This window comes from Alligator sinensis, unplaced genomic scaffold (genome assembly GCF_000455745.1).
Source record: "Alligator sinensis unplaced genomic scaffold, ASM45574v1 scaffold853_1, whole genome shotgun sequence".
Classification (NCBI taxonomy): domain Eukaryota; kingdom Metazoa; phylum Chordata; order Crocodylia; family Alligatoridae; genus Alligator; species Alligator sinensis.
In genome coordinates, this window is record NW_005842005.1 from 1,407,394 (window position 1) to 1,423,867 (window position 16,474).

At 40.8% G+C, this 16,474-nt stretch overlaps 1 protein-coding gene across 4 annotated transcripts in view; it reads right to left on the reverse strand.

Annotated features, from left to right (window-relative positions):
* The window catches only part of TNNI3K (TNNI3 interacting kinase), a 190,324-nt gene that overhangs the window by 111,230 nt on the left and 62,620 nt on the right, over positions 1-16,474 (reverse strand). For all 4 annotated transcript variants that reach the window (XM_025201817.1, XM_025201815.1, XM_025201816.1 and 1 more), the window contains exons 8-13: positions 8,985-9,129; positions 8,774-8,878; positions 7,801-7,895; positions 6,229-6,378; positions 2,145-2,231; positions 909-965 (exon numbers count right to left, since the gene is read on the reverse strand). In XM_025201817.1, the coding sequence (XP_025057602.1) occupies positions 909-965; positions 2,145-2,231; positions 6,229-6,378; positions 7,801-7,895; positions 8,774-8,878; positions 8,985-9,129 (639 nt within the window). The remainder of the gene's footprint in view (positions 1-908; positions 966-2,144; positions 2,232-6,228; positions 6,379-7,800; positions 7,896-8,773; positions 8,879-8,984; positions 9,130-16,474) is intronic.

The following is a 16,474-nucleotide window of genomic DNA, read 5'->3' on the forward strand; positions in this document are numbered from 1 at the left end:
TCATTCTCCCGTTGTACTTGGCCTTGGTGAGGTCGTAGCTGGAGTACTGCCTCCAAGTTTTGGGCTCCACAGTTCAAAAAGCTTGAGAGAGTCCAGAGGAGAGCCATGCGCATGATCAGAGGTCAGGAAAACAGACCTTATGATGAGAGGCTGAGAGCTATGGGACTCTTCAGCCTGGAAAAGCGCAGGCTAAGGGGTGATCTGGTGGCCACCTATAGTTTATCAGGGGTGCTCACCAGGATCTGGGGGAATATCTGTTCACCAGAGCACCCCAAGGGATGGCAAGATTGAATGGTCACAAACTCTTCTGCGACCGTTTCGAGCAGGACATAAGGAAGAACTTCTTCAGTGTCTGAGCCCCCAAGGTCTGGAATAGACTGCTGCTGGAGGCGGGTCAAGCACCTACTTTGAACGCCTTCAAGACACTTTCGGATGTTTATCTTCCTGGGATCCTATGATCCCTGCTGACTTCCTGCCCCTGGGCAGGGGGCTGGACTCGATGATCCTCCGGGGTCCCTTCCAGCCTGAATGTCTATGAAATCTATGAAATTACATGACTCGCAATTCTTCTCAGAACAAGAGAATATACTTTGAATCTTAATAAACTTTGAATTTCTCACGGAATCTATAAGCAAAAAAAAACTAAATTCAACCTAGAAAACATGGGGTTTTGTTAGTGCCAAGTGTGCTTCATCTGTAAATCCACTAAAGGTGGCAAGAAATCAGGATAAATCAACTGCTTTCTAAAACTACGGCAGAGGTATACAGCTCCTGTTTGTTCATATTTTCTTGACATTTCTAGATCAGAAAGTCAGATTAAAATTAATCATGTGCAGTATATTCAGGATGATAAACAGCTTTAGGGATGGAGTATAAAACTTGGGGTTTCCCCTTGCCATTAAAATTACCTTTAGTCATGCTTTTAATCTTCCCTAGAGGGGATGGAACAGAAACGTAGGAACCATCTGAAATCAAAGAAGAGAATGAAGTTTATAGACTTTGAAGACAGTATGAACATTGATAAGGAAGCGAGGCAATGTTTACTTAAAGTGTGAAGGGAATGTGAGCAGAAGAAAACATTTTTAAAATCTTGATGGGATTGTGAGTTTGTACTTTTGAAGACATGAGCTCTGCATACTGCACTAGATACTTAACTTGTGAAAACTGATATATTTCCATTGAAATCCCTTGAGCTACTCTGATTCACACCAGCAGAAGATCTAGTTCTATCTGTCCAATTATGTGGTGAAGTTTCAAAGGAACTGGGGTTAAATTTCCAAAGTGTTCACCACCCAGCAACTTCCACTGCAGCATTCACTAATGTGCCACAGGTGTTGGCCCCTGGCTGCAGATCTGGGAGGAGCTGGGCAGGGTCAGTTTGCCCCAAGTGGCACAATTTGCCCCACTCCAAAGTGCATGTTCAGGCACATGTGCTGAGGCACAAATCTACAGCACAAATTTGTGCTACTGTTATTTGAACTGCTGCAAGCGCATGTGCCTGCATGTGCGGATGCACCCAAGGGGTGTAGTTTATTCTCCTCAGAAAGCTGGAACTTATACATTGTGATTCACCTACCATTATCTCTGTGAATAGTGTTCCAAACACCATAAATATCTTTTGTGACCTTATCCTATAGCTGATAGGAGTAAATGTTCTTCTTCCCATTTGTTATTTAGTTATCAAAAAACAGTATTTTTTTTGTAAAAAAAAGAAAAAAGAAAAAAAAGCAGTAATTAATCCTTTACATGGGGAAATTAAGCAGCTAAAGACATGCAAAATGTGAATACAAAAACATCCTTCACATCAATAATAAAAGAAGTATCAAAGGAAGGCAACACAAAGGGAATAACTAAACAAAGTATTAACTATGTAGAAAAGTATGTGTAATGATCATTAAGGAATGATCTTCATTTCTTAGCTTAGTTTTTGTTTTTAAAGTGTAGCATTAAGTGACAAGACCATTTTAGATAAAGGGGAAGGTTTGACGCTAATCAGTGATGTATGTTACCTGAAAAATAGGGATTCTTATGCTGTAATTTATCTTCAAATTTAAATTTATAGTATTGGGCCAAAGCTCAGAGAAACTTCAGTGGGATTTGGTCAGATCCTTCACATATAATGTGATTAGTTTATCAAACCATACCTCCTCCAGGCTGGGAGTATTCATTACAAGGTGACTCATCCTGGGGTCTTTTATAATGCTTCAAAAGGGTCACAATGGCATCATGTCCTGACCAAAAAAAAAGGAAGGGAGGTGGTGATGTATAACTGCCATCAATTTACATATTCAACACAATGATCATTACTTATTTATTTTTACTAAATTAGGAGTTTATTCTAAAATATACTGTGTGTCTATTTATGAAAAAATATAAGGAGACAAACTCAATTTGCATTAACAAAGTACTAGTATTAGGCAACTAAGTGGTCCTTAGGCATTATACTCTGCCCAAGTCCCTGAAAAATGGTTATTGCAAAAGGTGGATGGGTCTTTCCCCTTGCTGCTTTTTGTGACTTAATCTTAAGGCTAAGATGAAGGCATACTTCAAAAGTATGCCTTAAGCATACTATCATGGACTTAAGCAGTGTGGAAGAGAATTGTACTTAGAGGCTTAGCTGCTTGAGTGCCACTGAGATGCTGAACTGATGGAATAAATTCTAGCCCAAAATGTTTATTGATAGTAATCAGAAATACATGTTTTTGAGGAAGCACCTGCCAATAAAAAGAATCAGTTTGTGACATGCCTTGACCCCAGATGTGGTCAGGTGTACCTTTGAGATACGTCTGCAGTACTCTCATACTTTCAAGGGAGTCCTTTAGCTCCAAACCCGCGCTCTGCTGTCTGCAGTCTGCTACTTGACCCCTGAGAACAGACTGCTGCTCTAAATGCCACCTTTCTGACCTATGCTGTACCCATCTCACTCAGATGAGACGGGTAGCTCTTAGCAGAGGGAGATTCTGTCAGCTAGAAGAATCACACTCTCATCCAGTCGTGCATTCAGGAAAGAAGGACCTCACCCCTTGCTGGAAAAAGCCTGTATGGTCAAGGCTCCAAAATCCCAATTAACACTGACAATAAGAAGATAGCAAAAAGATTTATTACAAAAACTAAAACAAGCATAGAAATCAGCATATGTTGAGGCAGACAGAGATATAAGAATAAGCAAACAAAAGTAAATATCAGAACAATAATCTGTTTGTACCTTGTATCTTAAATCCAAGACTGTAGTTCCTACCCAGTTCAACAGGTTAGAAAGCAGCTTCTGGCTCTGACTTCTCTGCCAGGACTTCCTGCAATTTCTCCTGCCACCCTGCTTTACTCAGGCTGAGGGACTCCAGTGTTTCTCTAGGCCTGGGGAAACTGAAGACCCCCTTATGCTTTCCAGGCAAAACTTAAGTACAGTTTCTTATCTGTCCATTCACATGTGTCATCTATTGGATTGGGTGGGGGGGCACACAAAGTGTATAACTTCCTGCCCCTAAAGGTGTGTGTGTTTACCAGATCATAAATCTTTCCTAATCTAATTAAGACCAGGAGAATGTTTGCCTCCTTTTAGACATGAGGACTAGGAATCAAATATCCCAATAATACTCTCTCACTTTAGTTTCTGGCTCTGAGAAATGTCCTTCTCCCAACCATCTGAATAGTCAGGTGTTATTCTTACAGCCCCCTCTTTTAAAACATAAATTCCTCATTTGTCTAGAAGAGCCTGGTTTCTGTGCCTCAGAGAAGGTCCTTAAGGAAGATGAGTAAATAACTCATATCAAATGCTAATTTTTAGCCATTACTGTTCTTCAGCTTTTAGGCCTTGAACTTCTCTTAGGTGCCAAAGAAACTCATTCTTTATCACTTGAAAGTCATCATCATATTGAAAACCCTGGTCCTATTATAACATATAAAATACATTTAATATTAAATAGCACAATACATGCAAACATCAGGATAAGGATAAATACAGCTTGATACTGCCTATCTGTAGAGACTAAACATGGCATCTCTGTGAAGCAAATTCAGGAAAATATTCATGACACCCCATAATTCATGACACCCCATAAGACCCCCAGAGCAGAGTGGGGTTTGTGACACAGATAATTTTCACCCCGAGAGTAACTTTCATTAACAGCAACGGGGAAAATGTAAGTCTGAAAATACAGCTGTTCATAACAACTCAGCAGACCAACACACTCTATCTTGTTGTGGACAGGTACAAATATTATCATCGCTATTCTGCATGCACCGATTAGCTACTACAGCATGTTATCAGTGTCCTAGATATTTTGGAGTATATGAAAAGGTTGTTTTGGGGTCCCGTTCTGCTCACTCTGATCCCCAGAGCTCCAGATCTGAGGTCTCTCATCACATCTCTCCACTTTGCTAGCAGCATATTGTGGAACGCTCTTTTAAATGTGGAATTCTTGAGTCCTTTGAGGCTATGCTGCTGGTTAATTGGATGCATTTTCAAAATAAATAGTGTCTTTATGTTTTCAAATCCCCACGCCTTTTCTCACTTTTCCTAGCCCCATGGAAAAAGAATAGAAAATAATAGCACTTTTATGATGAGGTTTTGCACTTCTGGTTCAGCTCTACTTACTGATTTGTCAGAGCCAGCAGCCAGTGCTCCTGTTTACCTCTGACAAACATGAGAGCACAGAAAAAAAAAAGATGCTTTTGGAATGATATTGTGATGCAGTGATCACACACCAAATGCTACCTATCATTTCAACAGTTCTCTTGGCTCTATTTGCTTGGAGCTGTTTTAATTTCCTGCCAGCTCAGTGGCAAAATTTGTTGGCATTTTCTTAGGGATATTCTTCATCAAGAGCCTAATGAGTGCAAGCATTCTGGCTCATGATAAGCAGAAACCTGCCAGGAAAATGCCAGTAAGCTCACAAGTGATGAAAGGCTTGTTCGCTTGGCTTCCTAAGTCCTGCAAACAGTTCGCAGCAGCCCTCACAGAATCCGTTCTATAATTCTTTCATCATAGAAATACTGCATCTACTGTGATGATTCATGGGATTTAATTTGTGAAAAGAAATAAAATTGCATTTGCACAAAACTGGCTGCTAATTTAATACAGTACGAGAAGCTGAAACATTTCTACTTGTATCCAATGTTCCCTAAGCAAAGCTACTGGAAACTGATTAATTGAGAGAATCTACAATTTATTGATGATTTGGTGCAACTTATATCTCCAGCTACTGCATTTTTTTCTGGAATTTTCTGTGATTAAACTGAGTGATTGACTATCTCCAAGGATTTAGTCTTCATTTAATATCTGGGTCTTAAAATTACAAAAAGGTGGCAACAGATCATTATTAACACTGTAAAAAGAGTAACCTAATGCTCAGCATCTAGTTGAAACAGGACAATAATAAGTCAATGAGACAATGACAATCTATGCCACATTAAATAGCTCTCACATGAGAGCTATTGTGATGCATTTAATACAAACTGTCCGGACTTCCGTGGAAGAGGGTGGCAAGCAGGAACACCTTGCAGAGAGGTGCCTGGAGAGTTGTTTTGCTGACTCATCCTGTTGTCAGGTGCTGTTCTGCTGACTCACTAACTCCAGTGGATAGCTGTTCCAACCAGTGAATATAAAACTGTTTAGGGGTCTCATGAACGTAGAGAAATTTAAGGAAAATGGTGGGATCCTGCAGATAGAAACTCTAGACACCAGCCAGCTCAGAAGAAATTTAGACTGTTTTCTGCTTCTTTGTTATGTAAAAAGCAAAACGTTTTTGACTGATCAGAAAAAAACCCCACAGAATATAAATCTGACATATTACTGAGGCAATTCTGAGAGACACACAGGACAGGAGAACTGGAACCACAAAAAACAACCCTGAATTTATGCAGGAACACAAGTGTAATGCATAGCTCCTTGCAATGTCTCCTCCAGTTGTGAAAAACAAACCTTCATCCAAATAATATAGGTAGAAATTGCCTTTTCTGAACTGTCCCTCTGAAAAATGAAGTTTTTATTTTAGCAGCACATAAAAACTCTTGCAGAAGCTGAGTTTGTGTTGAATCAAAGTGAGGTTTAACAGCCTCAAACATTTGAAGGAATAAATCCCAGGCATGGTTTTCAGCAACTTCATGTCAGAGGTTGGAATACAGTTGTGGGCGTTCCCAATCCACAGGTGCTGAGGGGTTAGTGTATACTATTATCTTCTACCGTAATAGTCCTTTGTATTTGCAACAGAAACTAGGAAATTGAAATACCTTTCTCATAAGCCCACATCAAACAGGTTTGCTCATCTTTTTCTCCACTAGACCTGCTAGGATCACAGGCTACCAGATTCATATCAGCTCCATTATCCAGTAAAAACTGTACTAGACGAATGTGACCGTGGTAGCAAGCACAGTGCAATCCTAGAACATTAGAGGTGGAAAAGAACAGTCAGTGTGGTAAGTACAATTGTTACAACAACATAATAGGACTTGTAGCAATAGCTATGAAGCTTGAATTGATTTCCTTGATAATGGAATATATTATCACACAAATGATTACAGCACTGTAAGAAAAGAAAATATTATGCTATAAGAGCCAATCTATTGCCTGCCATACAGGACATGTTAGCACTTATTCCATTGCCTGCAAATCACTACAACAAATATAGGTTAGCAATTTTATTTGCTATAAATACAAAAAGAAAGAGGGATTTTTTTGCCTTTAATAAACAACAGGGAGATACACATTCTGGTGAGAATTCAAGTATATTGTTCTAGCATAAGCAGATCTCCTCTCTTTTTGACCCCCTGTTTTAATTTATCATCAGTTTCCCCCTCCTCGCTTTCCAAGCACTTTTCAGCTCCTCGTGTCTATGTTTCTGTCCCCACTTCCTTCTGCACACCCACCCATAGACCTCTCAGAACTGAGGTTTTCATCTCCTTATGCCACTCTTTGCATCTTTTCTCATGTCACCATGCTTAGCAGGAACAGCACAATTATACATAATTCAAGTGCATTCTGAAATTGCTCCTATTATATTCCAGTTGTAAAGGGTGCTTTTTATTTGTTTATTGTATTGTTACTGTTCAGTTTAAGATGTGATCCTTTTAAGTGCTCGATACCCTCAGCCACCTCTCTGTGTTACTGGGAGTTACAGATTCAAGTACTTTTGCAAATCTGGGCCTAAGTATTTAGAAGCCTAGCTACAAACGGTGAGAGAAATAGGGTAAATTATGCTGGATTCTGGGCTTTTCTTACTGGACTGCTAGTGATACCCAAGTTAGCTACATCACAACTACACTACACAGCAGCAGTGGCGACGCGTAGGGAGTGCATGCAGATGCACGTGCACACCCTGCATGTGGTGGAGCAACCCATGCAAAAAGACACTGCTGACACCAGCGGCGGCGCCTGTGGGTGGTCGCCACTTGCCACCCTAGCGTCTGCAGGTGGACCATGATTGCCCCTGGCCGCCGCTGCTGGTGGCGCCTGCGGTGGTCGCCAAACCCTGGTCGGTGCTCGCCACCCCACCCTACCACCAACCATGCCGGTGGCATCTGTGGGAGCTCCCTGCTCACTGTCACCGGGCTCCTGCTGCCTCCACTGGCCTCCTGCCACCGCCAGCACAGCCGTGCCCCCCCAGCTGCTGGGGGCATGCACCGTTCATGCACAGCAGTGTAGACATATTCTAGGAGTGCTCAAATCTCACTGAATTCAACAGGAGACTGAGCATCTGACTCCCATTAACTCCTCTTAAAATCTCAACCTAGACACTTTGGGCTTGGGAACTTGTTCTCTGTTGAGAACATCTAATGCTTACATATTAAGGATCATGATCATACCTGTATGCCCATCTCTTCCTTGATGATTGATACTTATAACATTCTGATCGAGAAGAAATTTTACAAGTTCTATGTTCTTACCATAGGTACAAGCACTGCAAAAGTAACACAGAAAGTGAATTCACCAGCCCCCACAACAAGCAAAATGAATTACCCAATGATTTCAAGGGAGTTACCCTGACATTAACTTGGTATAACAGAATGGAGAATCTTAATTTAAGTGCAAATGCAGGCTTAATACACAAACCTAAATATGTACTTTTCCACTCTTTTGGAAAGATCCTTATTATTATTCCCTTTGAGCTGCACACTATGTGGGCCACATGCTATGGGGGCAGCCCCTAGGATCCCACTTCCTCTTTCCACTGCATGGACAGTACCAGTGGCAGTGTCTGCACTCTGCCTAGGCTACATTGGCAATGTGCATCCATCCTGCGGTGTGGGCAGCATCAGTGGTATGTGAAACCCTTCTGGGTCCTCCCTCACCATACAGCTATGGAAGAGGTGGCCACAGGTGCTGCCAGTTTATCCCAGGATATCCCTGTTTTATGTTTTCATAAAAGTGTGGTGAAATCTTTGGAACAAATTTTTACATGAATTTTGACCTGCCAGCTTATTCTTGTCTATACATCTATGATAATGTCTATGTATCTAGAAGATCTAGAATGTCTAGGAGCCAGAGGGATTCTAGACTTGTGGTCCATGTTCAGATTCACTTAGGAGAAGGACAAAGACAGAAAAAGCAATAATTAATCCAGATGTAATGAACTTGTTGATATTTCAACATTTGTCCTCTCTCTTACATGACCTCTTTTGCTATAGTTCTCCACTGTCATTTAAGCAACACTAGACTCTGTCCTTGTCTCTGCTGCAGACATGAGCCTAGCATTCATACCTTGCCTGAAATCTTGGTCTCAGTCAGACTGTGGTAGAAGTTTTTGCATGCATCTGTAAGCAGAATTCAATGTCCTACCTGTGAAAAGCTGTTTCACTGAATATATTTTCCTTAGTCAGGCTTTCTGTTCCTGACAGATGAATTATTTCCTTGACAACTTCAAATTTTCCATTGTAACAAGCACTAAAGACAAAGTCAGAAAAGTGTTAAGTCAGAAAAGTGTTAGTAATGGAATTATTAACACCCTTAATACTGCCAATGTAAAACAATGCTTATTTCCACTACTCACAGATGTAATGGTGTATCCCCATAAATATTAACTACATGGGGCTGAACTTCAAAATTGCTTTGGAGCAGGAACTTGACTATTTCATGGTGTCCAAATCGACAGCAGAAGTGAAGAGGTACATGATCTTCATTGTCCTGTGCATTTACTGTCATTTGAATAAAAGAGAGAGAAAACAAGTAGTTTACACTCAGTCCAGTTTTTTTTTTTTTTTATTGTGTGCTTGTGCATATAAATGAAATCCCAGCAAAGTTAACTGGTAAAGCATATCTGGGCCTGATTTCTTATACTGGAAGCCAATGGGACGTTTTCCACTGACTGATACAGTGGATCAGGCCCTACAATCTGACTTCCTTCATAATAAATCACCAAGGCCATTTTCTTGTAATCATTCAGAATGTAATTAGGTTTGCAACACCAGATTTTTGGCATGTTTTGATGGCATTTTCAACAAAGAAAAGTAGGAGGTATTAATGAGCCAATGACCCTTGGAAAGTGGTATTACTGTCAGTGTATTAACAATATGAAGAAACACTCTGATCCAAAGTTACTATGCACAGGAAAACAACCCTCTGGGTAATCTCAAGTAAATGGAGCAAAATTCATTCATTAAAAAATGGGAAGAACAATCTTTCAATGCTGTTCCCTGGAGTGGAAAATTCAGTTACTTTTAAAGAATATATTAGCTTCATTAAGTACCAGGAAGTGGCCAAGAGAACAAAGGGCAGTTGCAGAAGACCCCCAAAAACATGAATACAGGAGATACAAGGAAAGATATATTCTACTAAATACATTAATAAACATTCATGACCCTCCTCCTCCTCCTCCAGATATTCAGAAGAGATTACAAGAAAGCCTGTAGTAAATGATTCTCAATCAGAGTGCTATGGGACCCTGTGCGGCCCTGGCCTGCCATTAGATTTTGTATGGGTGCTGCACAACACTAGCATTGTTATGTATGCTAACATCTACACGTGATTCATAAGGTAAACCCAGAGATTTCAAATAGGAATCTAGAGCGTCAAAAACATTCTGACCTGTTGGGGGCTTTCTGAGTTCTTTGCAACAGAATAAATGCTCTATTATTTTTCTGTAACCAAAAAATGAGTAAAAGCCATAAGATGGCATTTTCCTAGGGAGTGCCTTGAGTCTAATGAGGGTGCCCTGAGTCTAATGAGGGTGCCCTGTATCACTATGGTAATAGATCACTATGGAATAATCTATATGTATAGCTGAAATTTCCTCTTAACCCTTTGAGTCAGCAAGTGTTTCATGTTATGAAGGTTTCCATACATTCTTGTTTCAGAGCCCATCTAAAGAACCCATTGCCTGTAAACAAGTCTAAGAATTCTTTGAATTCTACTAAAATTTTGGCTTTAACGATATTTTGTGGCAGTGAAATACACGGGTGAGTTATACAATGTAACTAGTAAGTCCTTCTATCAGTATTAAGCTTGTGTCTTTAAATTTCAGTGACTATCTCCTTGTCATCATCTTCTAAGAAAGGGTAAAAGAAAGAAACACAGACCTTTCTGTGTATTATTTTATGTACCTGTAATATATAACCTTTATATTTTTATTACAGTGTGGTGCCAGAGGCTGACTCATTCTGAAGTGGTATGAAGAAGAGGAAATAATTGTTGAAGTTCATTCTACATTTGCTGTTTAAAGACTTGCTGTTGGATAAGGTAATAGAATAGCTGGAAAGCCAGAGGTACTTTACTGATTCCAAACCATCAGAAAGCATAGCACAAAGAGTTAAGGAGCACAGCCCCCCCACCCCCCCAATTTATTCACATTGGGGAATGATGATGAAAATATACATAAAGACTTGCTGAGGAAACATATATAACCCCTCCCATTGCTTTTAAAAATGATGATAACCCTTTCATTTGCAAAAAGAATGTAACAGGAAAAACCCAGAAAAGAAGTAAGAAAGCCTTTGTAGAAGAGCTATAAGAAATAAGTAGAGCACTTGGCTGTGACATCAGTAAGGAAGATTATAACAGAGAACTTCTAGTATAAGAATCTTGGAGTTGAAATTTTAAATTTTTACAAAACCATAAGAGATATTTGAGTTAACCCTGGAAGAGTTAGTGCTGCTTGCACAGCAGACTCCAATCAGAAAGGAGTTAAACAGCAAGAAAGCGGTAGAAGCTTAGTACAAAAACAAGCAAAGACATTCCTAAATGGGACACTTGAAGCACCATAAAAATGACCTTTAAGACTATCTAGATACTTGGAAAGGTGAGACAATTTCCAGCCATCAAAATCATAAGAAAGGACAAAGGGAGCATGTTTGCCAAAGGAAATGGCCCACACAAGAGAGAGCAATATCTATTTGCAGGAGTCTGTATTCCAGGATGGTACTGATGCACTGTTAATCTTCATATGAGGCAGTTTAAAAATGACTTAATTGGCAGGGCTGAATATAACTTAAATAGATACATTTCGGGGTATAGGCTGCCACTTTGGATGTCGTTGGTGGGGAAAGATACATTTATTGTGATAATTTGAAGTTGATAGAAGCTATAAAAGCAAAGAATCCATATTTTAAACCATTATGGGAGGAGTTTCAAAGATACAGTCTGCAGACCTGATCCTACTCATGGAGCCCCATCAGCTGAACCCCAGTGCTGCCCCTGGGTTTTGAATTGACCCACACACCACATGCAGCGTGTGCAAGACCAGCCCAGTGCCCAGGGCCTGGGATGTGAGCTGCACGTGGCACCCACTCTGGCCAGTCCAGAACTGCACTGTACATAGTGCTGCCCCTGCCAGTCTGGAACTGAGCTGCACATGGTACCTGCTGTGGCGGGTCCAGGACCTGCACTGCGTGCAATGCCAGCTGTTTCATGTCTTGGATCCAGTATGTTTTGAGGTGAGAGGGGAAGGGAAGGACAGTGGGCCCGATCTAGCCCATGGAGCTACTCCTAACCCATTCATCCAGCCTTTGTAGTGGTACCAAGCCACTCATCCAGTCTGTAGGGCCAAATGAGTTTGACACACCTGCATTATGACTTTAAACACTAAATAATCTGCTAGAGCAAAATATGAAGCACGCTCTATATGTGCTTCATAGAATGCAGAATAAAAGAGAATGCAACTATCTGTAGACAGAAAAGGGACATCCTTGTCTCATAGCCATTGATCATTTTTTACCTTTGTACAGATTCTACTTCTTACTAGACATAGTCTATTACAAAACAGATGACAGATTTTCATTTTTCACCTAAAATTGAAACTAATCAAGTTTATTATCCAGGCAAATAACACTGATGATTCATCCAGGTCTAAAACTTGTTGCTAAGTATTACTTTCCGTTAGAAATTGTCATTGAAAAAATGATGTGAAAAATATGAGTATATATATGGTCATTTCTTTAAATCTGTAGCAGGATGAGAGATAGAAGGAGGTGAGAAAGTTGCAGACAGAACTTACTGCAAAAGTGAATGAGAAAATGTTATTTTGGAATAACACTGCTTTTATTCTAAAACATAAACTTACCAGTTGCTTGCTAGGCAAAAAAAGCAGTTTTGTGATTTATCATTGTCACATAATAAAAGTATTGATTTGCATGAATAGTATTGCTGATTAAACCCTACGCACATGAATAAGGATGTCTCATATGAGGAAGTATTCGTGGACTCTAGAAATCAGGGAGATGTCTTTTATCCGAGTTGAGAAGTATTTTCTTCTATCACACTATTTTATTTGGATTTTATGAAATAACTGAACTCACTTAGAAATAAGGTAAGAATAAATAAGAATTGTTATGGGATGAATAATGCTAATCTAATAGTAAAAGACTAAGAAGATAGAGGGCAGGAAGGAAAACAGATAAAAATGAGATTTGTCATGACAAATTGATCTCAGCAACTGGATATTCTCAAAATTCAATAAATTTCAAGTGCTATCAGTTCATAATGGCAAATTAAACTTAAGCATGTATTATGGGTCTAAAAATGAATTGAGTTAAAAATAATTTGATAAAAATATACTATTACAATATTTCCAGAAAAAAAATGTTTTATTTATCTGGTCATTGAAGTAAATGCTCCCTTTTGAAAGTGTTCAGATTCAGATGACAAGTGTGCATATTGCAACAGTGCTCATACTGGTTTGCTCAAACCTAAACTAATCATGGGATTAACATCTGGAGAGAATGAACTGAATTTTTTTGTTTGTAGATTATAATATAAAATGTGTTTATAATATAAAATATATCGACATGAATTTCCACTTCTTTGTGACAAGGATGAAGCTAAACTCGTGTTTAAATTAATTCTTGATGGATCTGAATGAATTCAAGTCAGTAGAACCTGATGAGCTTCATCCCACTGTACTGAAGAAACTGACACACGAGATCACTGAGCCCTTGGCAATAATATTTAGAAACTTATAGAGGAGAGATGAAGTACCAGAGAACTGTAAAAGGGCCAACATAGTGTCTCTCTTTAAAAAAGGCAAACAACAGGATCCGGGGAACTATAGATTTAGTTAGCCTCACTTTGATATCTAGGAAGTTATATCATAATGAATTCAATATGCAATCATCTGGAGAAAGAACAGTCAGTATGGGTTTGGTAAAGATTTGGCAAAAATCTTGCCAAACAAACTTGATCTCCTTCTTTGACAAGATAACTAGTTGGGTGAATGAATGGAATAGATGAAGGGAATCTGTGGGTACAGTGAATCCCAATTTCAGTAAGGCTTTTGACGAAGTCCCACATGACCTTCTTATAAACAAATTGGAGAAATGTGGGCCAAAGTTACTACAGATTTCCCTCATTTTATGCAGGTTCTGTATGCCCGAATTTACTCTTATGATATGACCCTTTTTATACCAAAAAATTGTTATATGCAAGGTAAATTCACTCTTATGTGATCAGTGTGATAGAAGTCTGCAGTCAGTTGTTTTGTATGGTGCATTGAGGGAGTGACACCATAGACCAGGGAGTAGCGCCATGTGCTGCCCCCTGGACAACTCCAGCCTCTCACTCGCCCCTAACCCCAAGGGGCTGGTGCTGTGGAGAAGCCGGGCACAGGGCTGTCCCTGGGCCAGGGTCTTCATAGTGGCACCACCCTCATGCCACCCCTTCCGTGCAGTGCTGGCAGTGGGGGAGGTCTCTCTGTGGGCACAGCACTGGTGGGCAGTGCAGGCTGCAGCAGGGACCTGTGGCCAGGGACAGACTCACCCCCCAGTCCCCTCCTCAACCCCCACCCCTGTGCCAGTGCCCCAAGTGAGGGGCGGCATGAAGGCAGCACTATTGTGAAGCCCCTTACCAAGGGACAGGCCTGTGCCCGGCTCCTCCATAGTGCCAACCCCTGCAGCCCACCCTGGTCCAGCCCTGTCAGCACGGTGACCCGGGAGCTGTGAGCCATGAAGCCACCTGGCAGCAATGTTGTACTGTTCGCTGTTGGTGAGTCCCAAAATTGTCCTGTAAAAGTAGTAGAAATGGGTCTGGGGGTCAGTACAGTTGAGGTCTTAGAGCATATCCCTATTTGTTACATTGTAAAGTGGGTTCCCTTTACGCGAATTTGAATTATGCGCCATTTTCCAGGAACGCATGTACAGCATAAATCAAGGGAAACCTGTATAAGGTGGATAGATAATTGACTCAATAGCCTAAAGCAAATGGTAAGTATAAATGGATTTTTGATGGAATCTCAGGAAGTTTCAAATGGAGTTACACAAGGGTCTGTCCTACACTGTTCAACATGTTTATTAATGATTTGGATGCTGGAATAGAGAACTTCTTCAGAAAATTTGCAAATGACATGAAATTGGGATGGACTACAAATATACGAGGATTAAGTATAGACTCTCAAAAAGCCTGAGGCTGAATTGATTCAGTTTTTGCAGGTTAGTCTAAGCTGCACAGATTAAATTGAAACAGAAATGAACAGACATTTACCTTTGATTCAGGAAACGCAGCCACATATCTGCAGTGGCTCAGGCCAGAAGTCTGAGAGTGTTAGAGCAGGGCCCTCTGGCTGTGTTCACTTCCTCTTCCTGCTGCCCCCAAGGTCTTTGGGATTTGCAGTCAAGAATCACAGCAGCAGGACTCTGCAGGATGGCTCATCACTTCCCCTTCTTGCTTGCAGGTGCCTCTGGGATTTGTAGTCCACAGTTGCAGCCAGCAGTAAGTTTGAGTGGGGGAAGTGGTGTTTAACTCACCCTGCCCCCCTCCTGGCCCCAGATCCCAACTGGGGTTTGCTGGGGCAGGGGGCAGTATCCTCTCTGTAGACTGGGCTGCATCCCCAACTGGGCTTGCCCCCCACTTTGTCAGCCAGCCCTCACTGCTCAAGCTGGAGAACAGAGGGGTGGGACCTGCCCCGCTCTCTGGAGCAGACAGAACAACACAGCCCGGCCCAGGGCTGGAAAGCTTGCTGGGATGCTGGGGGACTATGATTTAACTTGAACCAGGAAGGGGTCCAGGACAGAAGTTTCATAAACTGGCTTGATCTAAATCAGTTAAGTCTGACACCACATTCAACCAGGTCTATCTTAAACCTGTTTCAGCCATTTTAAAACTGGTTTATGTGCACTCAATTTATGTTCTGTTACAGGTTTAAACCAGTTTCTCATCACTTAAACCAGTTTATGTGTAACTTCTGTCCCTAGCCTTACAGGTTTAAACCAGTTTCTGATCTCTTAAACTGGTTTATGTATAAATTTTATCCCTAGTCTGGAGGACAAGGTGGCAATTTGGAAGGATCTTGACAGATTGGAAACTTGGAAAGGCGCTAACAGGAAGAAGTTCAGTGCTGACAACTGCAAGGTCTTACACCTTGGGAAGAATAATCAAAAACACAAATACAAATGGGTGACAACTGGCTGGATGGCAGGATTATGGAAAAGGATCTAGGACTCAGTACGAGTCTGCAGTGTGATACAGCTGCACAAAATACGAGTGAGGTTTTGGGATACATCAATAGGAACATAAGGTTCAAGATACAAGAGGTGATAGTGCCTCTTTACTCAGCAGTGGTTTAGGCCTCATCCAAAGTATTGTGTACAGTTTGGGGCTCCATATTTTTTTAAGGTAATGAGAAATTAGAGATGGTTCAGAGGCAGGTAATAAAAATGATAAGGAGGACATATGAGGAGAGGTTGACGGAAATAGACATGTTCAGCTTATGGAAAAGGCATATAAGAAGGGAAATGATAGTAGCCTTCAAATATCTGAAAGGATGCCATAAAGATGAAAGAGCATATCTTTTCCCTCTAGTTGCAGAGAGCAGGATGCAGACCAATGGCTTGAAGTTTCAGCAGAGTAAGATTAGTTTGGATATCAGGAAAAACTTCTTCATCGTTATAACAGTGAGGCAATGGAACAGATTGCCTGTCAAATCTCCATCACTGGAGTGTTCAAGAAGAGGCTGGATAAGCATTGGTCAGGGATGATCTAGGAGTAGCTATGCCTGTGGTATACTATGGATATATCTCATGCTTCTGGGCCTTTCTGGTTGCCACATGGGGCAGGGAA